The sequence below is a fragment of the Nothobranchius furzeri genome, chromosome 16, assembly GCF_043380555.1.
Source record: "Nothobranchius furzeri strain GRZ-AD chromosome 16, NfurGRZ-RIMD1, whole genome shotgun sequence".
In the NCBI taxonomy this organism is placed as follows: Eukaryota; Metazoa; Chordata; class Actinopteri; order Cyprinodontiformes; family Nothobranchiidae; genus Nothobranchius; species Nothobranchius furzeri.
In genome coordinates this window covers 54,780,230-54,806,801 of record NC_091756.1, presented here as the reverse complement: position 1 = coordinate 54,806,801, position 26,572 = coordinate 54,780,230, and the positions used below count along the sequence as shown (strand labels likewise).

The 26,572-nt window shown below is 40.7% G+C and overlaps 1 protein-coding gene across 2 annotated transcripts; it reads right to left on the bottom strand.

Annotated features, from left to right (window-relative positions):
- Window positions 1–2,427: 2,427 nt before the first annotated feature.
- On the bottom strand, window positions 2,428–25,532 carry chuk (component of inhibitor of nuclear factor kappa B kinase complex). 2 transcript variants are annotated; one of them, XM_015962215.3, is made up of 22 exons: window positions 25,374–25,532; window positions 24,864–24,994; window positions 24,463–24,557; window positions 23,681–23,798; window positions 22,646–22,715; window positions 22,466–22,554; window positions 22,291–22,380; window positions 22,013–22,137; window positions 17,298–17,405; window positions 17,011–17,146; window positions 14,526–14,720; window positions 13,254–13,356; window positions 13,018–13,141; window positions 12,517–12,668; window positions 12,364–12,425; window positions 12,161–12,270; window positions 11,653–11,702; window positions 10,917–11,022; window positions 10,623–10,770; window positions 7,159–7,295; window positions 6,412–6,511; window positions 2,428–4,020 (listed from the first exon to the last, which is right to left on the bottom strand). In XM_015962215.3, exons 2-22 carry the CDS (start codon window positions 24,966–24,968, stop codon window positions 3,958–3,960), a joined length of 2,286 nt encoding a protein of 761 aa, XP_015817701.1. In that variant the 5' UTR covers window positions 24,969–24,994; window positions 25,374–25,532; the 3' UTR covers window positions 2,428–3,957. The 2 variants fall into 2 exon arrangements, with proteins under 2 accessions (XP_015817701.1, XP_015817702.1); XM_015962216.3 differs by lacking the exons at window positions 24,463–24,557; window positions 24,864–24,994; window positions 25,374–25,532 and adding an exon at window positions 23,943–24,453.
- Window positions 25,533–26,572: the final 1,040 nt, after the last annotated feature.

Genomic DNA, 26,572 nt, shown 5'->3' with positions numbered 1-26,572 from the left:
ATGATGTTGTTCAGCACCTTGGGCTTCCGAGAACGTTGTAGAAGGTGCTCTACAAATAAAATTTGATTGATTGATTGATTGATTGAGTAGATAAATGTCCTCTGGGACAATTCCACATTTCTCCAGTAGACAGAGCATGGCTATACTGAGAAGAACCATTTAGTCAGTCAATAGTCACATTGTAGGTCAGTAGCAGAGCTAGGATTTTCCCAAATTGGGCCATCAAAGGGACACGTTATTTATCGAGGGGCCGAGTTCACAATCCTTACACAAGATTTCACGCTGGAAAATTCCTATTTAGCATATTAGCGCCAATAGTGTCTGGACTTGGAATTGCATTCACCTCATCATGCAAAGGACAGAGTAACAAGGACCTGGACAGGGCCCATATAAAAGCATGAAAGGATGATCCCTTCACCTTAATATGAAATGTAGATTTATTGTAATCCCTGACTGATTTGTTCTTTTAGGCGGGATGGGAGAACATCCATAAATGCGATCAACACAATGGTGGATTTTTTTGAAACACTTAAAACTCTTAAAATTATATCAAATTGTTTTGAACTAGTTAACGTAAAGCCTAGACTTTTTCTTTTTGCTCATATAATACAAGGCTGACATGTCGTTACTTCTGTGATCTGAAACAATGATTAATCTGATGAATAACCCACTGTCTCGAAACATATAACCTTCAGCTAAATGTGGTGTTTTATTGTAATAGTGTATAGAATTAATGAGATTAAAATGTCAGACTAATTCAATCTCAGGTTAGTGGCTGCATTTGGAAGGAGGTAATTAATGATGCCAAGAGGATTTTGTTGGGCTTGATAGAAGAGCCGTTTGGAACGGTAGAGCTGTGTCTGGGTCCATGGCGCCAGGCGGACGCCTGCCTAAAGACAAGATTGATTTAAATAGCCCACAACATAGAAGTGAAAACCTTACACAGCAACTCAGCCTGGCTCCGGGAAAAAAGAAAAATCATATCAGGCTCATTTTGACTGAGAGTCGGTCTTAAGATGGATTAAAATGGAAATGTCTGAAAAAGATTGATGAATGATTTATTAGGAAGAGATGGCTTCAGTGTAAACATAAAGTTAAATGTCAGTCTCCAGCAGGAACACTGGGAGTGTCATCCGGAGGACTACTGTCTGGTTTCTACAGCGAGCGAGCGAGCGAGCACGCACACACACACACACACACACACACGCACACACACACTTTCTGTATGCGATTGTAAAACTTTAGGATTCCAACCAATCAGACAATTCCAACTTTCCAAAGAGTTAGCAAACCTATTTGGGTTGAGCATGCATTTATTTGGAGGACAAACATCTACTTGATGCAAGTAGCTTGATAAGTTTACAGCTGACTTTAATAACCAGTGACTGAAGCTGCTAACAGTCATGCTTATGCAGGTTAACAGTAACATTGATAGAGGACAAGGTAAGGAGCTCACCCTCCCAGGAGTTCAGTAGTCCTTCGGTTGCTCCCTTTGTTGCCGGGATCCTTGTTGCATCCTCTTGGCTACCTCTCAGATAATTTTTCAATCATGATTTTGTTTTAATGCCAATGTGTTCAGATATTTATCTTTTGCCATTTAGAGCTTGGTTCTGCTCAGATTTCCTTTTCCGGTCTGCATTTGGTTCCTCGAGACCGTTATGATGTGGGATTAACTCCATCTAACCCAACAGCTCAAAGGTAGCAAAAAAACAATCCAAATCATTCTTAATTTATTAATAGTGGAAAAACTTGTTTGGATCTTTCAGCTGTCTGCAGACTAACACACACACACACACACACACACACACACACACACACACACACACACACACACACACACACACACACACACACACACACACACACACACACACACACACACACACACAGTTGCCATCAGTTAACACGTCATAATTTGGAGCGTTGTTGTTTTACTTGTGATCAGAACCAGGGGCAGGCTGGCCATCGGGGTTTTCCTGAATGGCTGGTCTGTTCAAGGCCGGTGGCCAGAACAGTTCAGCTGCACACACTCCGACGCCCCCAGTCTGTCCATGCTTATGAAAGCTAATGAGGGAAAAACCAGAGTAAGGCTTCTATGCAACGGGTATTTGTAGACGTGTTTCTTCCTTAAACATAAGTTTCAGAAAATCTGTCCTTGTTTTTTCTGGTTGAGACGTCTGACTAGTCCTCGGTGCCCTTTTTGTTTTCTCTTAATTAACCCAAAACACTTTATATATCAGCCTGGCGAGTTCCGTAAAGTTGTTTATTTTTTGAACGAATGATAATGTACAAAAGCTTAACTTTCATCCAAATAAACCACTAATTTAAATCCTCATGAAGAGAAACAGGTTTCGTTGTGACAACTGTTGTTTTTGCAAACCTGACTTGGAGGAGAAGGTGAACTAAAAGCACAAGCGTTGACGAGTATCATGCCAAAATCATTCATTTTATTATCAGGTTAACATTCATACAGTGAAATCTCTAAAAACTCAACATTCAGTGACAGATTCAGACCAGCAGATAGAAAAAAAATTCAACTCAAGAAAAATCAACGTACTTAAATACAAGATTATTATTATTATGCACGTTTACTTCATAAATACATCTGAGCGCAACCCTGTCTTCTAAAGTAACAGCAAAACCATCCGTTTCTGTGCAGCCACATCACCGTGGAAACCACTGACTTCCAGATTAGAACTATTATGGGATGCATATTCACACTTGGAATGAGAGGTGTACCATTAAGTTCACAAATGGGTCTAATACTACTGTTGTGAAACAAAACCACCAAATGTTCTGTTTTCACTGGCGCTAATGCGACCACTTCCTGTGTTGTTTTAGCTTTCTGGTTCTAATACAACCTACAGAAGGAATTATCGTTCCTCAAAGGACAAATTTCAGTATTCGTCACTTTCAGTTATTTTAAAAACTCAAGACATTAGAGGGATGCTTTTATTACTTGGGAGCACAAGATTATAGAATCATTTCTTTTTTGCAGTGTATCTGCTGTCAGTGACGATAAAAAATGCACAGGAATAAATAGCACTTGTTATTAATACCTTTAAAAACAGATTCATGGTATTAGTTTAATTTCCATCCAGAGTGAAAACAAACCAGTGGAGAAGACTGAAGAAAAAACTTTAATCTAAACATTTTTTATAAAACATGACTAATTCATTTCGTAAAAGTTGTAGTTTTTGAAATTCTGTTTTGGTTTGAACCTGAATTTAATTATTTGTATCTTTGATGCATTTCTAAACACATAAACAAACTTATTAACTTGCGATTTGACTTGAAGACATGAACGCAGCTCTGACACACGACTGAAGGAAACTCAAACCAACTTCGTGATAATTGTGTACAGTATAGACAGCGTATAAACAAAATGGCCAGCCATGTTTGAGGCACAGGCATGACAGAGGACCTCTGCTCAAGATATATAACACTATTTTAAAAGCATACACATAATTTAATCCCCCAGTCATCGATTAAATACACAAACCCAAGATGACGGCGATGAGTGGTTCTGGCAGCTTGGTCTGTCTACTTACAGAGACACTATTTGCGGGAGTGTCAAAGTGCATTTGTTTGATTTGACCCCCCCCCCCCCCCCACACACACACACACACTCTCATATCTGGCGCTACAGTTTGTTTGATGACAGTCGGCACAAATGTCTGAGTGAGGAGGATGATGATGAATTCTGTGCAGAATTTTGAAGATCATATATTTGTTCTTTTCTGGTATAAAAAAGTTAAATAATTTATCAAAATTTCCACCATGTGGACCGGCACCACAGAGCATGTCCCTTTTTAACCCCCGAAAGACACTCAGGAGATTGGATTTCTACAGGAAATCCAGAGTCCAAAGCTGTCCAAAGCCATGGTTCTGTTCTGATGACTTACAGTCCTTAGTGTTACTCGGAGGAAAGGATGAGGAAGAGGATGGAGCGAGGGCTCAGGCATTCTGCTTTTTTAGTTTTGTTAAGGTTTCGTATTTCGTCCAGCTCCAGTCTTGGTCCTTTTGGGAGGAAAAACAGCAATTACCAACTAGAATAACTTCACTTGGTTGTATTTTTTATGAACACAAGACTTTTATTTTATGAATTTGTCTGTTTTACATCATTTATTCCAGAACTGAAATGCTTTATGCTTTTTGTGCTATTTTAACTGTCTGCTGTTTTTTTTTAAATCTGTGACCTGATTTAATTTTTACTACAGATAAAGAACATAAACACTTGTGAAAAGTGTTTAAGTAAAACAAATCAGGTTTTTGTTTCACTAAATACTTTTAAACACAACCTTAAACATCTTGTTTTTTGTTTTTTTTTCTGAAGTGAGGAGCTCACAGAATCCTCAAGGTCAGGGGTGTCAAACTCATTTTAGCTCAGGGGCCACATTGCGAGAAATCTAGTCCCAAGTGGGCCGGACCGGTAAATAAATAAAAAAACTTCAGATTGTTTTCTTTGTTTTAATGCAATCAATATAAAACAAGGCTGGAGCCTGAGGACAGTGTAGTACAAGTACAACACCTGAAGTGTACTTGAAAATTTGAAAAAAATAAAAAAAACATTCCTTAGTGATTTAAAGAGCTTACAGATCACATGGCTAGATCAGTTTCATGCAGCACTTGAAGTATATTTGACTCATTTTACTTTACATGTTTTAGCTTTCACCAGCACATCAACATCAGAAGTCACACCCTGAGTGGCGGCCAACTTCAGGATGTGATTCAAGTTCTTGTGTGAGCCTTGAGCGCAGCTTTGTTTTATTTATACTCATTACAGAGGAAACTTGCTCACAAAGATACGTTTATTTTCACTCTACACCGTAAAGTATGAAAATAAAGTTTACACAACCATCTCGCGGGCCGCATGTTTGGCACCCCTGCTCTAAACTGAGCAGCTTTTAAGCATCTGTTCTGTTACATTTAAACTTTTCACTGTAAAAATTAATGAGGTTGTGTTTGTTAGTTTATTTGTTAATTCGTTATGACAATTAAAGCAGAATTCACATAAACAGAGTTTTTTTATCTTTAGCATTCAAAGAGTGACTTTATCAGTTTTGGACTAGGGTTGTCACGGTATGAAAATTTAACCTCACGGTTATTGTGACCAAAATTATCACGGTTTTCGGTATTATCGCGGTATTTTTTAAACGGTGTTGCATATGTTCAGAAAGCATTGATAGTCCTGTTCTACACAAACTGAAATAGTTTAACAGTGTTTATTAAACCTAAAATAACACAAAGCCTTAGCAAAAGTGCAACTTTTCACAAGTAAAGGAACAAATAGCTTATTTTTCTGGAACATGTTACAGTAGTCAGTGCAGGTTTAAATGATACAAATCCAAACATTCAAAACATAAACAATATGTAAACAAATCAAAGAAACACCACTTGTTTTCTCATATACTTGTTTTCTTCATTATCAAAATGAAAATCTAAAACTCCAGTCCACACTTGACTTGAGCACTGTACAAGTCAACCTTAAAAAAATATGTATTTAAAATAAATAGCCACTTTAAACAAATTACTAAAATAACTACTACACTATGTAATCAAATCCAAATGTTCAAGTATAAATGGCATTGAATAAGTAAACAAATCAATGACAAGGAACTAATTGTATATTTCTCTTCATCATCAACAAATAAGATGCTTCATCCAGCAACAGGGTGTCCGTGACACGGTTTAAATGCTGGCAGAGGACGCTGCGGCTGCAGTATATAGTGACTCGTTGCATTCTCCCTCAGCCAAAAGTCCTCACGTCATGCATTTAAGCTAAAATGCTAATGTTAACTTACCTTGCACTGGCTGTAGAGACGTGGGTGATGGTCACACAGATGTGCCATTAGATTCGAAGTGTTGCTGCCTTTTGCAGACACTTGTTTCCTGCACGTTCTGCAAACGGGATAGCCGTCTTCTATTAACTGTCCCTCAGCATTTTTCAGAAATCCAAAATATGCCCATACTTCCGATTTAGTCTTCTTTGAGGGCTGATGGATGTCCTGGGCGCTGCCGTCTCCTCCTTCGGCCATTATTTCAGCTTCAAAGTTTTGGTGCCGTTGCAAACTAAAAAGTGCGCGCCGCGGGAACTTCAGCTGAAGCGACGGTGGCTGGTAAGGGTCATCGCGCCGAAACTGCGGCCACGGTAAACCCACCGAGATAATTTAGTTTTTTTTAAAACTGGACAGTTATTTTTATTGTCAACTTTTTTACCGGGGTTTACCGCTATACCGGTTACCGTGACAACCCTATTTTGGACTATTAACAAAATGTTAATAAAGCAAATAATTTTCTTGCTTTTTCAAATGGGAACAGTATTAATAACAGTAATGGTAAGGTAATGTTTGTAAAAGATTATAATGACCCCAAACAAGTGAAAAATGTATAGAATAAAGCTGAACTCACCACAATGCTTTTCGCCTGTTCGTCGCTGGCTTCCTGCATGAGACTGGTCAGCTGACTGAGGTACCGCTGGTTCTCCTGCAGCAGCCGAGGAGCGGCGTCACTGTTAAATATACAAGACTAGCGTCAGTTCAGTCACAGCTGACACGTGTTGTTTTTATTTAACAGTCGGTTGAGGGTGAGCAGGTTTAATAACTGAGGTAGATTTTAATAATAATAATGCATTGAACTTATATAGCGCTTTTCTAGACACCCAAAGACGCTTTCACACACTCTCACATTCACACACTGCTAGTGATGGTAAGCTACTTGTAGCCACAGCCGCCCTGGGGAGGTCTGAGAGAGGCGAGGCTGCCATTTGGCGCCGTCGGCCCCTCTGACCACCACTAACACAGGCAAGTTGGGTGAAGTGTCTTGCCCAAGGACACAACAGCAGGATACCCCTGGCGGGAGCTGGAATCAAACCCATGACCCTCCGATCATGAGGCAACCCGCTCTACCACCTGAGCTACTGCTGCCCCCAATATTTTACATAAAGTCTGTTGCTTTTGCTAAAAGTTGATTTGATGAAACAAACTTTTTATGTTTCACAAGCACTAGCAGAAAAAACATCAGTGAATTAAAAAATAACAGTGTGTTGTGTATAAATGTATAGCACTTTAAAGACCCATAAAGTTTCCATGGAAACGGTGACAAATGTGGACCTAACAGAAGTTGCTCTGTAAATGAATGAATGAACGAAGGTGTTACCTGTCGTTGGGCCCAGGTAAGGAGGTGAGGGGGTGTGGGGAGCTGACTGGCTGAGCTGAATGTGACCAGTGGGAAACCTGCAGCAGGTTGGCAGACTCAGGACTGGCTGCTATGGAGTTACGTGAAGAGTTCTGGGCCTGAAGAAGAAACGAGACAATAACAAACATGTTTTCTGCAGCAATTATGCACCAAAGTCGATCTCTGACTGTGTTTAGAAGGAGATTTCATCATGAACACCATACCATATATTTATACAGCACATTTAAAAACGCAGCATGTCAGCTGACCAAAGTGCTGTACAAGTACAAGGATAAAAGCAGTGGGTCGAACAGCAAGAACAGCAACACAACACAACAAAATAAGACCATAAAAATAAGTCTTTAAAACTTATTTAAAATGAGAGAGGGAGGGGGCCTGCCTGGGAGTGCATTCCATAGAGGGGGCAGCATACATAAAACCCCGTGATTTATATCTCATTGGTGCTACACAGAGCAGCTAACGGTCAGCTGAGAAAATAGAGAATGATGGGCAAACGCTCACTCAAAGGGCTGAGCGGCTACTGAAGCCTGAGCAAGAAGCCTGGGTAAAGAAGCCTGAGCTTTTAACACAGTTGATCACAATGTTCTTTTAGAAAGGCTTGAACATGTTGTAGGGATCAAAGGAACAGCGCTAGACTGGTTTAAATCCTACCTGTCTGATAGATATCATTTTGTAAATGTACATGACAAATCGTCTTCATACTCCAGGATTATTTGCGGCGTACCACAGGGTTCAGTGCTTGTACCAATTCTTTTTACTATATACATGCTCCCAATTAGTAAAATCATTAGACAGCATGGGATAAACTTCCACTGTTATGCTGACAATACTCAGTTATATCTATCCATTAACCCTGATGAGCCTAATCGGTTGGGTAGATTACAGGCTTGTCTTGAAGACATAAAAAAGTTGGATGACTCAAAACATTTTGCTTTTAAATCAAGACAAGATGGAAGTTCTCATCTTTGGACCTGAAATTCAGAAAAGGAAATTGCTTAGTCAATCACCTGACAAGAATGGCATTAAATTAGTCTCCGAGAACAAAGAAAGGAACCTTGGTGTTATCTTTGACCAGGACATGTCATTCAAATCCCACGTTAAACAGGTTTGTAGGATTTCCTTTTTCCACCTTCGGAATATTGCTAAGATTAGAAGCATCCTTTGCAGGAGTGATGCTGAAAAACTAGTTCATGCATTTATTACATCAAGACAGGATTACTGTAATTCATTACCCTCAGGAAGTCCACAGAATGTAGTTAAAAGTCTTCCACTTGTTCAAAATGCTGCAGCTAGAGTTCTGATGAGAATTAAAGAGAGAGATCATATCTCTCCTGTCTTAGCTTCCCTACATTGGCTACCTGTTAAATTCAGAATAGATTTTAAGATCCTTCTTCTCACATATAAAGCTCTTAATTATCAAGCTCCATCATACATCAGTGATCTGATTGTTCCATATGTTCCTAACCGAGCACTTCGTTCTCAGACTGCAGGTTTACTGGTGGTTCCCAGAATATCTAAAAATAGAATGTGAGGCAGATCTTTTAGTTATCAGGCTCCTCTCTTGTGGAACCAACTCCTAGCTTTAGTCCGTGAGGCAGACACTTTGTCTACTTTTAAGACTAGGCTTAAAACATTTTTATTTGATAGGGCCTATGGTTAAAATCTGTTAGCCTAGAGCTGGATAAGTGGGGGAGTAGAGGGAGGTGGAGTGTACAGTTGGTAAAGACGGCTCTCCCTTGCCCTGCCTCCAACATGCCTCTATCTAAATAGGATAGATTATCCAGAGTTATCTCTGTAGTTATGCTGCTAAAGGCTTAGACTGCTGGAGGATACACTGACCACTTTTCACACTCTACTACTTTCTTCTACAATTTGCTCTTTAACTGTATTATTTCCTGCAATTTCAGCTGTTTATTTTTTCTCTAAGTGTGTTTCTCCCCAGAAGAAGCTACAACGATGTTCTGCTGAGCTGTGGTGGCCTCATGGAGGGGGTGAACACTGTTGCTAACTACTTAAAACATTCTCCCTCTCCTGATAACATTTTACTTTCCTTGACATTGGATGTGCTACTACTAGTTTACCCTTTTAGTTATAGATTCACTAGGATAAATACAATAAAGCTCATCTCTTACCAAATAGAATATTTACTAAGAAATCACAATGTAACCATAGAAATACTATTTGGTATATGTGGTGTGTGTGTGTGTGTGTGTGTGTGTGTGTGTGTGTCTGCTCTGTCTTCTCGATCCCCAGTGAGTCGTGGTGGATGGCTGCTTATACTGAGCCATGATCCTCTGGAGGTTTCTTCCTGTTAAAAGGGAGTTTTCCTCTCCACTGTCACTGCATGCTTGCTTAGTATGAGGATTGCTGTAAAGTGTCACTGACACTAGTCAGTGACTTGATGCAATTTGCTGGGTTCCTTATTAGGAACCTTTTTTCTGATTGGCTTAATGAACTGACCTGCATTGGAATCTTTACCATGTGAAGTGCCTCGAGACCACTCTTGTTGTGATTTGGCGCTATATAAATAAACTTGAACTGAATTGAAAGATCAGACAGTTGGCTCATTAACAAGTTTAGCTAAGAAGAAGTTCAAAGGTCATATTTATGCAGAACATTTAACAAAAACAGCAAAAACCAGTAGCTCACTGAAGACACACAGCCTTCACAGGGACTTTTTGAAGTGTCCTAGAGAGGGTGTCTGTAGGACAATGGCTCATTGAAATTAGTTTGCATTTATTCAGATTTAAAACTTATCACACGTTTACCAACTGAACGGGATTTCAACTTTAAAGATCTCCATTTTCTCAGTTCTGTGTATTAGTTACCAACAATCACAGCCCAGTGAGCCGTTGGTTTAAAGCTGATCAAAGGGCTTCTTTTATTCCAAGTAGAAAGCTAACCCGCACATCTGGTATGCCCCCTTGTCCTCACCCATTTATCTAGGGGTAAGTAAAATGTCTGAGTGAATTCAGACGGCAGCATCACTTTGTTGTGTTTAGGTACTTAAATAATTTAGTCTTTCTGGAAATTACTTCTTTTATATCAATTTCACACCACGACGGGTTAAAAATAACACCTGTTGGTCTATGGCAGTCAAAAGTGGATAAACACCGCCCTCTGCTGGTCTAAGGTGTTATTTAACAGGAAGTTTGGACATAAAAGGGAAAACGAATGAAGCGAGCCCCTGCACACGTTTCTGATTATGGATAGCACTTCTCTTCTTTAACACTGATAATATCCACATCTTGATCCTAACATCTATCAGCCAACACCACCAGTCCTGTCATCTTTAATTAGCTTGAGTCAGTTTCCATAAGTCAGCAACCTTCAGTCCTCCTGCTGTAGAAACGGTTCTTCATCCATTTAATCTGCAACAATAAAACATTTATTCTAACTAACCACACATGAGCAGCTCTACTTACACACGCGATCTTGAGTAAATGCCAAAACTCCTTCTGTCTCTTGATCTGCATCTGCATCACCGTGTTGTCAGCATCCTTGATGCTCTCTAAGGTTTTCTCAATTTTAGGAAACAAGTCGATGATCTTCTGTTTACTGATCAGGATCTTACTGCAAAAGTGAGACAGCACAACTACATATGATGTGTTTTCCTCTGAGAGCAGCTCATTAATGTCACAGGAAAGCTCAAGATGTGTTCACATATTAATGTTAAGAGTTCTAATGATCCAAATCCACCCAGACCGAGCAGGTGTTACCTGAGGTGGGTGTACAGGTCTTTGAGGACCTTGTCTTGGTTCTGGACGGTCTGGATGATGGCCTTCACCATCTCTGAGCTGTCACTGGTCCTGTCTGAGTCGGGAGCTGACAGAAAAGAATCAGACCAAATATTTTACTCATATCCAGGGTATCTGCAGGTTTAAGGGAGTCAAATTTAAGACTTTTTAAGACCTTTTTTAAGGCCACTTTGACCAAATTTAAGCTTTCTTTTTTAAATTAAATTTAAGCTATAATTTCCAGCTATTGCCTGGAACTGGTGCTAACCACATTGTGAACGTTGGATTAGCCATCCAGTTACCATTAAAGTTGCACTTCCCCATGGCGCAAACTCTCACTAGCAAGCTCATCTAAAAATAGCCCCCTTTCACAAACCAACCGAATGTGTACGGTTCCGCTTACGCCAACATCGTACACAAAAAATGCTGAACTAACTAGAAATTCACGAACATTTTATTGAAATAAGAGAATCTTGTTTATTGGGTCTTTGGTAATTTAAGACCTTTGGAAACTATTCAAGGATTATTTGTCATTTTTAAGGATTTTTAAGGCCTTAAATTTGGAAAAGTAAATTTAAGACTTTTTAAGACTTTTTAAGGACCTGCAGATACCCTGATATCAGTTAGGAAAAGTAAAATTCTGTTATGGCAACCCAAAGTATCATCGTTTCACATACTAAGTTTTCTCCTTTAACCAAAAACAGAAAGTGTTTCTCACCTTTGCATTTTATCTTTATCTGCCTGTAGAGCTCAATAGCTTTGACTTCTCTGCAATAAAATGCATTTAACATATTTCAGTGTTAGCACACCTTCACACAGAAGCTGGTAGACACAAGCTAAACATATAAATGGTAAATGGTCTGTATTTGTATAGCACCTTCTTAGGGTTCTACAACCCCTCATGGCGCTTCACACAGAAACACAACCAGTCATTCACCCATTCACACACACATTCACGCACTGGTGGGGATGAGCTACGATGTAGCTACAGCTCCTCAGGGGCGCACTGACAGAGGCAAGGCTGCCGAGCGCTGGCGCCACCTGTCCCTCCGACCCCCACCAGCAGGAAAGGCGGGTTAAGTGTCTTGCCCATGGACACAACGGCAGCATTCTCTGGTCGGAGCTGGAATCAAATCTGCAGCCTTCTGATTACTGGACAACCCGCTCTACCTCCTGAGCTACTGCGGTCCCAGTATGCCTTCGAGTGTAGTAAATGAAACACTTACAGCTGCTCCATCTTTTCTCCTTGGCGTCGGGCGTACGGGCTCCTCTGGAGTTCAACAATCTCAGAATGCAGTGCCATGATCTCATCGTCCAAGTGGCTCACTTCTGCCACCTGCAGGACAAACACATAAAAGACGCCACAGTTAAGCTGTTGGTGCCAACCGCCACAGTACGAGCGGGCGGAGGCGTGTTTAACTCCGGTTACCTGTGCAAAAGCAGCTGCTCGTTCTTCATTCTCCTGCCAGGCTTTCAACATCTTTTCAGAGGCTTTAAACAAACACCCCCCCAATCCCAATCAGTGCCACAGAGGATTTATCATCTTACAGAATCAAACACATGCACTGCAGAAAACACTCACATATCCCATAGTGCATCTGGTCTCTGTACTTCTCCAGGTCGTACTGGATGCTGCTCTTGAAGAAGTCCAGCTTGGCTCGGAGCTGCTGCGAGAAGCCGAACATGCTGTTTTTACACCTGGTCAGGTTGGTGTTGTAGCGTAGGAGACTCAGCCTGGGGAGGAACAGGGAGAGAGGAGGTCAAAGGTGAAGTGTTCATCTAGCTTGCCGAGCACCACTTCCTGTGTTTCCACTATATCCTTGTATAAGAGGGGCTGATATTCACACGGGCGAGCACACGCATTCAAGTGGAGAAACCTTCAGAAAGTGTGTGTAACTACTGACAAAACACCTTAAATGTTAAGAGGTCAGTCTGGTCTAGGTGCACGAAAAAACAAGTATATCAGACGTTTACCCTTTGCAGTTTTCACTAAAACTCAAGAGGTTGTTGAGGTATTTAATAACAGATCCCTAAAAGACTCTTCAGTTCATCAGAAATGACAGATACATCTGTTGTGACTCACATGGCAGCCCTCTGGCCCTGGAAGAGTCTGCTGTAGTCGTCTTTCAGACCACAGATGTAGCTCACGGCTTCACCCCACACTTTCTTCAACGCCATCAAAGGAATGGCTGATTTGGCATCTTGTACTGCAAAGTTCAAACATGGAAGTTACCTAATGGCTGCCAATTTTCCAAAAGCGCTTCTGAAACGACCTTTTATTACAAAAGTCAACAGCAGGAAAAATCATACTGAACTCACCAATACGGTTGACCTTTTCAGGCAGCTGTCGAGCGTTTAGGGGGCCGCAGTAGTTGGTGATGCTTTTGTCAAACAAGTACACGATGTAGCTGTCCCACCCTCTCTACACACGAGACAACAAAACACTCCATTTAGTAAGACTAAAGCAAGCTCTCCTGGAGATCTAGCAAGCCTACCAGGTTAGTTACCCTGATGCACATCCAGTAACAGTGAAATCATTTAAACCACACAGAAGTTTAAAGATACCTCCATTTAATAAAGATGTTATAAAACACTAAATTAAGACCCCAGTATTTTCAGATAAAGACAATAAGGCCCTGTCCACACGTAGCCGGGGATCTGCCAAAACGTAGATATTTTTCTACATTTTGGCCTGTCATCCACACGAAAACGGAGTTTTTTCACACGAAAACGGATCTTTTTAAAAACTCCGGCCAAAGTGAAGATCTGCGTTTTCTCCGTTTTGGGTGTCTGCGTGTGGACAGACAAAACCGGAGTTTTAAGGTCCGCAACGTCACTTTCCGCGACAAAAAAATGCTGACATCACGTGTGCGACCTGTGTTTACACTAGCCGACATCATGGAAGCCCTCAGAGCTGCGCTCTGTCACTACCCGATCCATCAATTGTCCAAGCGCTTTTTGCTTGTTTGTTTTTGCAAGCGGAATTACTGCTCCTTGCGGAAGACCACAGACGAAGGACGAGGTTAAGAACGGGGGAAGTACTGCCGCCTACAGGTCTGGCATGTCCTTAACAACGTATTTATCCGGGTACATGTGGACAGAGTTTTGTTTTTAAAACGAGGTGGTGTGGATGCAAGTTTTTGGAGGGGCGGATATTCGTTTAAAAAACGGCTACGTGTGGACTAGGCCTTAGACTAATTCCTGGTTTGAAGACCTCTGACTTCTTATCCAAGCAGCTTTCTTAATTTAAACACCACCTGATGTGAGCTAATTCCACTCCATTTCCTCCTACACTTCCATCTGAATGGGTCTGTCTGGGAAGCTGCACAGGTAAGTTACCACCTCAGAGCTCCAACAGGACAAACCGAGACTCTGAAGTCAGAAGAACAGCAGTTTGCTACTCAGCAGATAAAACAACGTAATATAATAAGTCTCAGTTTCCTTCAGGAGCAGATAAAGAACAAAACAAGAACGGTTTTCTGTTTCATAGGAGGGCTCACCCCTACGAGGACGCAGCACAGAAACGAGTTTACAAAATCCAAACAACTTGCATGTTCCACAGAAGAGCAGGTGTAATCGGTAACAACCTACCACTCCATCCAGGACACACTGTGCAGCAGGCTTCCTCGGGTCCAGGGACACGCCCGTCTCCTGCAGCAGTTCCTGGTTCACTACTTCTATCTTTGTTTCAGCCTCGATTCTCTTCTGAAGACTGTGGAAATTCTCGTCTGGAGTCAGCTTGAAGGAATGGACCTGAGCTGTGGTCATGTTCAGGATGTGGACAACCTAAAAACAGTAAAGATCGTCTACTGAACCATTATTCAAATGGTAAATGGCCTGAATTTGATATAGCGCCTTCTAGAGTCCTTGAACCCCCCCCCAAGGCAGTTTACAACACAATCAGTCATTCACCCATTCACACCCTGGTGGGGATGAGCTACTATGTAGCCACAGCTGCCCTGCGGCGCACTGACAGATTTGTTGTATAGTAGTCTGACATGAAAACGCTGAAGGATCCTATGTTTACTTATTGATCTGCAGGGTGAAAAAGGAGGGGGAAGTGTTGTTTTGTATTTGCTGCTAATAATAAAAATAACCGCATCAGGAGGCAGTGGGCTGGATTAGGTTTTAATGATAGACACCTCCCCTTCACTAACCAGCTAACTAACCCTTCCACTACCCGTCCTCTGAGGACATTTGGACTTTTATTATCTCCTTATGTCCACTGTGTCTCTGAGGAGAAGAAACTAGCTAACAAGAAGAAAACCGCTAACTCAAAAGGTAGACTAAAGTTTCCTCCCAGTTTTCTTGAAGTAGAATTTAACATAAATTCTAGTCGCCCTGGTTCATGAAACAGAATAAAGTTCAGACAGAACTTTTACAGGCTGACACAGCAAAACAATATTATAATCTCCACCATGTCCCCCCACCCCCGCCGGCAACAGAGCCCCAACAAGACCCAAAGATGGACCCAACGAACTCTCAGCCCAAAACCAGCTCACCAGAGACGACATAATCAACATTTTAGCATTTCATTACCACCACGGATGAATGATAACGCTTCCACTGTGTTTCATTTGAGATGCGTCCTCGTCGCCTCTCTCCCTCTCTTTGCTGTCCTAGCCCAACTCTTCATGCTCAAATTATTAATCGACATAAGTTCGATCCGACCCGTCAAGCGGGGAAGAGCCGTCTGGAAGGCTGCTGTGTAGACCTCCAGACGGCTCTTCCCCGCTTGTATGAGATGCGCCTGTGCGGGTCGCACATCACCGGTTCTGACAGATATATATATATATATATATATATATATATATATATATATATATATATATATATTTTTTTTTTTTTTCCTACTGTTGATGGTGTTGGGGATTAACACCCTCTTGAATATTTCCCCCCAGTGGATAACATTGAGACTGGTTAAACTGTAAAAGCCAACCTCGCTGCCTGTACTCCCCCCCACCCCACCCCGAATATTTTCTCATCTGATCTGCACGAACCACGTAGGTGACCCATTATGGATTCAAAATGGCGAATTTCGCCAAAAGGTGAGGGATTTTCATGTCTAATATAAATACTCAATTCTTTTCATTTCGGTTTTCTTGTCTGGATTCAGGACCCGGGGAGAGGGGCTCTGGTTTTCCACATCACTGCAGGTGGTGCCCTGATCAACCTGTCCATGAGTACGTTTACATGCAGCCAATATCCGGGTTATGATCGGGTTAAGGTCGGGATTCGGGTTTCTGAGTTGATCAGAATAACCCGTTTACAAGCATAAATAGAAAGAGTTACCTCTAACTTGCATAACCCGATGTAAATGCGGACGTTGGGGTAGCGTCAGGACGTATGGACTACGTCCAGATGCAATATGCGTCATTTCCGGTACTTCTCGTTCCGGTATCCGTGAAAACAACAACATGTTTCCCAGTTCGGAAGAGATAGCGACCGCGTTTCTTTGCGCTTTAGTTTCCTCGACACTCAAAGTGTGGTGCTGTGCCGCGACTCGCCATGTTGCGCCCAACTTGTTGTTTACTTCCGGTGTTCTGGCGCATACAAGACGTCTCGCTACTCTAAAGACCAAGATTCCTTGCGAACAGAGCATGCACAGAACACACGCTTTGATGGGGATATCCCGATATGCGTTTACACGACCAAACATTCGGGTTAGAAAAGGGTTACCCCAGGTGTAGTAACCGGGTTTTTAAAAACCCGGTTATGAGCATATCCGGGTTTTTGGCGGTGTTTACAAGGACCTGCGGAACCGGGTTATTGTGAATATTCTGGTTTTAAAAGGATTACTGGCTGCATGTAAACGCACTGCATGTCTCAGTCACTCCCTCCCTCCCTTGTGAACAAGACCCAGTGAAACCCCTCCACTTGACACCCGTCTGTGACCCAGAGATGACAATCCACTCTTTCACCGTCAGGGCCTCAGATTTAGAGCTGGCGATTCTCATTATTGGACCCAAAAAAGTCAGATAGTAGATGACTTTAACAAGGCTCTGATCCACCCTGAGCAGAGACCAGCAGCATGTCTGCGGTAAAACCAAGTCTGTGAGACAGTAATACAACTTACCTTCATACTGAGTATATGGTCAAGTAACTCAAAGCACTGTGGCTTCTTCGTGTGACAGTCTATCGAGCCTCCTCTCTGTTCTGGAGTCCACTTCAGCATCAGCTGAAGGAGGGTCTCCAACGGTTCCACCAGAGTCCTACAGAACAAACACAGCAAATTAGCAACTGAGAAAACCTGTTTGCCCTCAGGAATCCAGCCGTCAACACCCATTAATACAGGAGCACCTACAGACGGAACGGAGAACAGCAATAGAACAGATGTTTTGTGTGTTCTAACAGCCTGCTGACCTGCTGAGGTTGTTTGGGTCGGGAAGATTAGTTGAGAACCTGACTTGACCATTAGATTCCTCAACAGCCATGATGTCTTTTGGACCTTTATACTTCACTTTGCTGGCCCTGTTTAAAAGAACAAAGATAACGGGGATAAAATCTGAAATCTTAGGTTCATTAACCACAGATGTGCAGCCAGTCAAGAAAGGATTAATTATTCAGAAGAGCAAATAAGCCTATGAGCCAGTTGCTTTGGAGGAGCATATTTTTCTAAGACAAAAAAACGAAGTAATGCTAATGAATAAGTCACACTGAATCTAAAGTCATGTTTATTCTGACGTAACTATGATTTTATTAGACTCGGCAGACAGAAATTGTTCAAATAAGTGCAGAAAAAAGTAGAAATCTCTATAGAATATCAATAATAATAACAACTTTAAAAAGAGTGCTTTTAGTCAAAGCGCTGAACAGCAAGAGTACAAAAACATCATTAAAATATCCACACTGATGCAGTTAAAATCATGTGCAATACAGAAATAAGAAAAGATAAAACAACCCACATTAAAAGTCAACAAAATCTGTCCACAATTTAAGGTGTAAAAAATAAGATAAACAAGTCTGTCTTTAGCTTGGCTTTAAAAACGTCCGCTCGCCTGCCTAATATCTTGAGGAAAACTGTTCTACAATAGCAGCACATTACAAAATAATAATAATAATAATAATGCACGCTCTCCAATAGTCCTATGCTTAGCCTTTGGAACCATTTGGAGGCCAGTGCCCTGCGATCTAAGGGCACATGTTGGGACATACGGGTGCAGGTCAGTGACATCGGCAGGAGTCAACTATTTTGTAGGTGAGCAGCAAGACTTTATGGTCTGCACGAACATGACAAGGCAACCAGTTGAGTGAAGATGGTATTGGGGAAATGTGCTCATATTTTCTAGTCTTTTTCAAAGTGCAAGCAGCAGCATTCTGCTGCAGCAGCCATTGAATATACAAAATCATCAATATTAGAAACAATAAAAGGCTTGAACTACTTCAGTTGTGTGTAATGAATCTAATTTATATGAACATCAGTACATTACAGAGAATAATGAACTTTATCACAATATGCTAATTTTTTGAGAAGGACCTGTACATTACACAATGATGAATAACATTAATGCAGCAAAAATGGTATAAAAAAAAGCTAACAGAATTTACAAATTGTTACAGAGACATGACCCGCACTTGTAAAGTGTCTTTTAAGAGACAGAGGACTCCAAATTGGTTTATACAGTATAGGGCTGCAACAAACGATTATTTGGATAATCGATTAATCGGATGGGGTCTCGACACGATTAATCGATTAATCGGATTACATAGGGACATTTTTAAAAACTGCTAGGGAAACGTTATTTTTCTCCTTCCCTCACTTTATTAAACACAACATTATTAGAAAACAGTTCAATAGCAGAAAAACAACATGCCATCACCTAAATTGTCTTATAAGGTGTATAGACAGAGACCCTAAGCTACACCTATCTGTGACCTAAAATGCTTGGTCCAAGTTAAACAGCTTAAAGAGCAAGTCAACCCCTACCAGAGTCCAACTCCACTCCCGCTTCATGTTTGAAAAATGCAACACATGCTGTTGCCTGGCAGACCGAGAGGGCGGAGCCGCTAACAAATACACACACACTCAGGCTCACGACAGCATTGTGACATCATAATGTAACAGTTTACATCATAGCATACTTCTTAGCCAATAGCGGTGGCAGATTTAAATTAAAATACAGTGCAGAGTTTTTACCTGACAACGGCACAACACTGCCAGTTTTAGGCAGAATATTTAAATTTGAACTAAGATGCACTGAAGTGCCAAATTATTGACGACACGTGTCTGCAGCATGATTAGACACTCGTTTGTTTAGTCTATCAGCAAAAAAAAGTATTTGGGGGTGACTTGCTCTTTAAGGGCAATTCTCATCTGTTTTGTTTGATCTCATCCGTAGACATTTATTATAACTGGGGATGTCAAACAACTAATTTTTAAATGTAATTAAACATAGGCTGTGAATTAATCAAAATTAATCACTACCGTATTTCCAAAAATGACTGAAAAATACCAAATAAAACAAAAGTAAATGAATGCCATCCTCCTTGTGATGATGCCCTGGGCAACTGCCATAAAGTCACATCAAGAAATGCTGCTGATCATTCCAATGATCCCAAATAGACTCACATTAGGCCACATGAAAGCAACTGAACCCAAAAATATATTAACCAGTATATAACTGCACTCTCACACAACACGCCTGCAGCAACAGTAGGACTCCTCCCTCCCTTTTAAAAGCGTTTTCGCTTCTGAGGACATTGTGGTTGTAAAGCCACATGCTAGTAGTCTGGCCCCAGTGTGATCAACCAGTTTCTGCGGGAATGTGACGGCGGAATCGGTTCGCAGCGGCGCGAGTACCCCCCCCCCGCCTATCTAATAGCGTCGCGCTTACAATTTTATAGACTTTTTTTAACGAGCTTAGGGCATGTCTAGCCTGTGTAATAATCCGGGGCTTGGGTGAATCACTTTTGAAAAGTTTTTAACTTACCCAGACACCGAGCTCTCTCCCTCCTCGCTGATGATTCTGACATGCTTGCGTTTAAGACGCTGCATCATCACCGTAGTATCCCCGTGCCATGCTAAGTCTGACCTACAAACGTTGCATGTCTTCGCCTGATTTAACTGAAAATGCTCCCAAACTTTAGAAGTTTTTAGTTTTTGGGGGTCTCGCTGCTTCTGCCATGTTCCTCTTACAAACACCTGCCGGCTCTCCACCGGTCTGCGCGCAACGGCGGGCGGGAGGGGAGGGGGCTTTTGGAAGAGTTGCGCAACACAACGAATCGATGACGCAATTCGTTGCCAACACTTTTAGTAATCGATTTTCATCGAATTTATCGATTCGTTGTTGCAGCCCTAATACAGTAGTGATGCACCGATATGAAATCTTTGGGCCGATACCAATATCAATATTACTGTTATGGCCGATAACCGATATTTGCCGATACCGATATACTGACATTAATGCTTCTAAAATCAGCAGCTTTTTGCATTTACATTAATATAAAAAAACCCACATTAAAAGTCAATAGAAATCTGTTTACATGTCAAGGTGTAAAAGATTAGGTAAACAAGTACGTCTTTAGCTTAGCTTTAAAAACTTCCACTGCCTAATATCTTGACACCACACACATTTACGCTTCTGAGAGGATTACAATCACTGTCACAGAACTAAATAAAAACACGTCACCCTCCGAAACAGATAAACAAAGGAAAACAAGATGGAAAAAATATCGGTTGTTAAAGCTTCTTTCCGGAGTATTTCTCTTATTCGATGGAACCATCTAGTGGCTGACAAGCACATCACACAAAAACTGTTCCCGTGTAAGATGGCGACTTCACGTTCCTGTTTATAAAAAAGCTTCTGTAGCCGACAGAGCTAAAACACGTTGTTTTATAAGTATTATTCTAATGTCATCTTGTGTTCTCATATTTTTATATTTTAGAGACTTACTTGTCTGTGAAAAGTTCATCAACTCTGCATCAGTCAAGGTATTCCTTAAATTTTAAGCATCTAAGCGGTAGTCTAACGCTATTGGTGAGTTCCGGTTGGCGCTCTGTTTCCTATTGCATGGAGCTCTGCGGGGCAGGAGGCGTGCTTAGCAAAAAAATCAAAATAAAGACGTATCGCTTACATTTTATCATTGTACATGATGAGACAATCGCTTTTATGGATTTCTGACAAATCATAAATCATACACAATTTCTGAAAGGGGAAAACTCCGGAAAGTAGCTTTAATATCGGCCCAGTTTGATTTATTGGACCGATATGTTAAAAAATGACTAAAATTGGCCGATACCGATAATGATGCTGATATATTGTGCATCCCTATACTACAGTCACTCACTCACTCACTCACTCACTCACTCACTCACTCACTCACGTAGTGACAAGCTGCATGGTAGCCACAGCTGCCCTGGGGCACACAGACAGAAGCTAGGCTGCCAAACACAGGTGCCACTGGTCCCTCTGACAACAGATAAGGAGGGGGAAGTGTCTTGCTCAAAGACACAAGTGACAAGACTAATGGAGGATGAGTTCAAACCTGCAACCCACTAATTACAGGGCTCCTAACCCCTGCATCACCGCTGTCCCGATGATCAATCTTAGCAGCTATGCAAGCTTTGACATCTTTATTGACCATCACCAAACAGCAAAGGAAGGACAATAATGCTTTTGCCTGGTTGAATCTTTTGAACGCCTGAACAGATCTGACCTGAAGCTCTCAGATAGTAATCAATGGATCAACATCTATAACCAATTAAACAATAGAGTGAATCCACATTTATCCCAAAAAAAAAAAATCTCATTTGAACTGTATTTTTAAACTTTTTTTTCCAATTCTTTTTTATATTTCAATAATTTTTTAGAGGCAATATATAAAAGATCGTTTTCTTTCTTCTTTCACATCAGCAAACACCAAAATGTCTCCAACTCGCCCAGTGGAACATATATGGAACTAAAATTTGATGCTAAAGCAGCTGAGAATTTTATATATATATATATATTTTTTAATTTGTACATTTTTAACATTTCTGCTGCAATGTCTGTAACTTTTCTCTACCTATAACGGTCAGAGCTTGAAATGAACCGTTCCTTGATTTCTGTCTGCTATAAAAACTCTTGAGCTCGTCTTACCACTGGACAGGTTGCATGTTATGCAGGAACGGACGAAAGCCACAACTGCACTCGAAAATCATCGTGCCAAAGCTCCAGTAGTCCACAGTCCAACTGTAAGGCTTGTTCTCAAACAGCTCAGGGGCCTGCAGAGACAGGAAGAGCCTCACTTAACATAAACATCAGCTACTACCTACAGTCAAAATGTAATTTTTGATGAAAATATGAACTAAAGCACCTTATATTAGCACACAGGTTACATCAAGCAGAGGTGAGTAAACATGAGAAGAAGGCTTTACCAGGTACTGAAGTGTTCCAACAAAAGAAGTACACAGACTGCCCTGATCCAGGTCTTTGGCGTAGCCCAAGTCTATGATTTTATGAACCAGCTGCAGATCAATAAGTAGTCATGTGACCCTTGTTAAAGTGAGAGTTGAAAGAGAGCAAACAGAACACTGAAATGTCATCGTTTACCTTTCCATTGCATTCCTGAAGCACAATGTTTTCAGGTTTAAGGTCTCTGTGTATGATCTTGTTTTCATGCAGATACTGGATGCCAGATCCTAGATTAGAAATGTGTGATTGATTAAATCCAAATATGATGCTATAAAACTGGATATTTGGCTGTGAAAATTAAAAAAGGCATGGACATACCAACATCATTGAGTAAAGAAAGCACTTCACTCTCTTTCAGACCACAGCAGTTTTCAGGTCTGCTCAGCAGCTGTAATCAGAAAAATATATACAGTTGATCATTATTTACTTCTAGACAAACTATACGCCACTGGCCTTTCTAGGTTGTCATTACTATCGTTTAATTTGATTGAAATCTGATTGATTGATATTTTACTAAACTCATGAACTAGGTTTGATTAAAATTTAAAAACAACAACTAAAGTTTAAAGACTCAGGGCCCAGATAAGCATGAGCTCAGCTCCATAAACACGATTAACTTCTATCACTTGGGTGAAGCTACTTTAGTCTGACGTTCGGCAAGTGATTCACATTAATGCTACAGACAGCAGCTGATGTGTTGTGATGCTGTTCACTTTTCTGGTGATGCAATCTGACCTCATGTACTTGGAAGGTCAAGTGCAAACCCCAAAACCAAAAAGTTCAAGAAAATACGAAAATAATGGACAGTTAATGAAACACTGTCGAAGGGAAAGATACAGGAAGTTTTTCCTACCGTACACCATCAAAAAGTGCAATAGCAATAACTAAAACTTTTTTATATTGCTATTGATTTGAACTGCCGTAACGCATGTAATGCTGCTGCTACACTGCAATTTCCCAGCCTAGGATTAATAAAGTACATTTATCTATATACACACACACACACACACACACACACACACACACACACACACACACACACACACACACACACACACACACACACACACACACACACACACACACACACACACACACGCACGTAATTCTAACATCACATAGATTAATCTTGTTAACTTTGCTCAGCTTAGATTTGTTAACTATGTATTTCTTGAGTCATATATATTAAAATTGTTACTTTGGTACTCTCAGATGTCTGTGATCATTGAAATCTTGTACTTTTGTCTCAGATTTTCTTTTAGCAAGAGCCTCTTTATGATAATATTCAGGCAATCTCCAGCAGCATAAACACTAATATTACATTCATCTGAAAGAAAGGTCAGTAAGTCTCACGTTTCTCAGGTCCCCTCTGGAGCAGTACTCCATGGCCAACAGTGGAAGATCGTTTAAAGCAATAGGTTTTATTTCCTCTGGGACATCTCGAGCCGTTACAACGTTAATATGATTCAACCTAAGTGAAAGAAAAGAAAGTTATTGTAGCACCTTCCACAGTCGCCTTACAGGCAGACGATGCGTTTAACGCACGGTCAGCTGTCAGAGGTAAGTAAGTAAAAGTAAGTAAAAGTTTATTTATATATATTTAATAAGAACAAACTTTTTCATGATCTGTATTTCTCTGCTCCATCGCTCCTTATTTCTTGTTGTGAGCTCCAGACGGCACAGAGGTGGAATCAATGAAGTTAATTACAGCTATTTAGGGGTTCATCTTAAACTTGTTTAGGTCAAACTCCGTAAACATAACATGACCAAATAAAGTGTAATAAACTGTAGCGATCAACAAAAACTACAAGTACCCAGCCCCCCTCCATCTGTCAAACCAACATGACAGACTTACAACTTTGATTGACCGCCTGCATCCACTTGACATGTTGCACATCACCATGACAACCCCAAAAAAATTCAACTAAATGGGAACCCAGTGATCATTACATCCAAATACATTCATCAAATCATGGCTCCAAAAAAATAAAAATAAACGAATGACAGCTGCCGTCACAATCTCACACTCTTTCACCAATCTTTTGCTACAAAACAACTTTTCGTCAAAGTTTAGAATTTACAAACTTAAATAAAAAACACGATAGAATTGTGAAATATATTAAATAAGAACAAACTTTTTCATGATCTGTATTTCTCTGCTCCATCGCTCCTTATTTCTTGTCGTGAGCTCCAGACGACACATTTTCACTGCCAGTTTTTCATGAGTTTCCTGAAAGACGAGACAAATTCTTTCTTTAGAATTTCAAGTGTTAACAGAACAATGAATTAGATCAAATGAAAATACTTTGGAGACTGTGTATATTTCTAATTTTCTTCCAATACCACTGATTACATGTTTAGACTGAGTAAGCTAAGCGTACACAGCTGTGGCACTTGTCCACCATAAATGATAATATTATTAAACTGACTGTTGAGGAGACTTGGATTTTTACTTTAGCTTCATACATCGGCCTGCACAAACATACAGATGAATGGTGAAAAGGTAAATGTCAGCAGGATTTAGCTCGACACTCACTCGGTGTTGGTAGAGGTAAACATGAGCGAAGCCTCCCGTGCCCAGCCTCTCTTTATGCTCCCAGTCCCCGCAGTTCTGGCTCTGTTTGAAGGGAGGTTTCTCCATCGTTGTAGCGAAGTCTGGATCGAAAACTGGACGCAAGCAACAAAACCTTTTAGCTGTTTAAATGACAGCACTCTTTCCGTTTCCACCTAGCTAAACCAAGCTACCAAACACAAGGGCAGGGCTGCATTCTGTGACGTTTTCCAGCAACAATAACGCTAAAAGAAAAAGAAAGAAAAAATGCCCCAAATGTGGCACACGTCTATTTTTCGGTACACTACTTCGACAAAAAGAAGTAAGCCTTGGATATTGCAAGAGGTGTCTCACGACTGCTCATTAGTTATCCAGCAAAGCGGCTAGTTAGCCAGCAGCTAGCCAGAGCCCTTCACTCTAGCGTTGCTTCAAAGCCCTGTCGCGTCAATAAAGGTTTTCTAGATAAAGTGTCGCTGATCAGTGTTTGATACTTACGTTAGGTGTCTATGAGAGTGTCATGAGCTATTTACGGAGTAAATGTATCTTGTTTTCAGATAGAAGCTCAGCGAGGCTGTGTGTACTTTGATACTTTCCCACACATACGTCACGAGAAACCCGACTGTGTCGCTTACATATGGGTCAACTCCTTTACCGTTCTCCGGTCTATAACTCGTGTGCAAAGTTTTTTTCTGGTAGAAGCGGTGTCACCTTAAAACACGGACTGACAAGCGCAAACTCCACCCATCTGTTGCGCCTTCTCGTCCCCAGATTTAAATGATGCACAATAAACGAACAAGGCTGTGTTCAAAAACACGAGCAATGTTATAAATTAATATTAGTATTTAATTTATACAGTCGCCTTTTTATTGTTTGCCAATTTTTATGTATTGCTAATACAGATGAAAAGTTCTTTAAAAATTATCACCAGTTATTTTGAGTCTTTTTTTGTGTTTAGTGACACATCTTTAGACTATCTAGGATGTGCTTTATATGTCTTTTTGTATTTTAATAAAATTTTAAGCGTTTTTTTCCTGCATTTTGCAACAGTGTGGGTGTGATTTACAGGAACATAAAATATTTACTCAATCCAAATGTGTAAACATTCAGAATAACCCCGTTCTGCTCAGTCGAGGATCACATTTAAAAAACATGAGCTCCCAGTAATACATTGTCTACTTTGGATTCATGAAGATATCATTCTCATAATTATTTAATACTGCATCTAAATGAAGTAACATTGCAAGAGAGTAACAAGTGGCCTGCCTATAGTGCTATACTATAGTACTATTCTTGCAGCCCTGGTTTGGTCATGGATGAACTGGCATGTTCTACTGCACATGGGCAAAAAGAAAAGCAAAACAGTCATTGAACCAAATCTAATGTATTGTGTGGGTACACTGGATCCTTCACATTCCCCAGCTGCTGAGAGATTATGTTTATTTTAATCGGATGCACAGCTAGTTTGTCAAAATTAGGTCAAAATAGGAAACTGCCCCCAGGGCTTCAGTTCCCAGAGGGACCCCAAGTCAACACATTTCCCGTTGCATAGAGCCACTTTGTGACTTATATTCATAAGGGGGGAAACTGCACCACTGTGCAAAATCCTGCAGTTAAATTGTTTCTTGCATCATAGTTATTAAATTAATTAATCTGCAGAAAAATTAACATTTATGACCTTGAGAACTAAGTATAAC

Coding starts and splice junctions, on each gene's coding strand:
- chuk (XM_015962215.3), bottom strand. CDS start 24,968: ATGGAGAAACCTCCCTTCAAACAGAGCCAGAACTGCGGGGACTGGGAG. Junction 22,555..22,645: donor TTCTTTACTCAATGATGTTG/GTATGTCCATGC, acceptor TTTCTAATCTAG/GATCTGGCATCCAGTATCTG. Junction 11,023..11,652: donor GATAAAGATAAAATGCAAAG/GTGAGAAACACT, acceptor CTTTTCTGTCAG/CTCCCGACTCAGACAGGACC.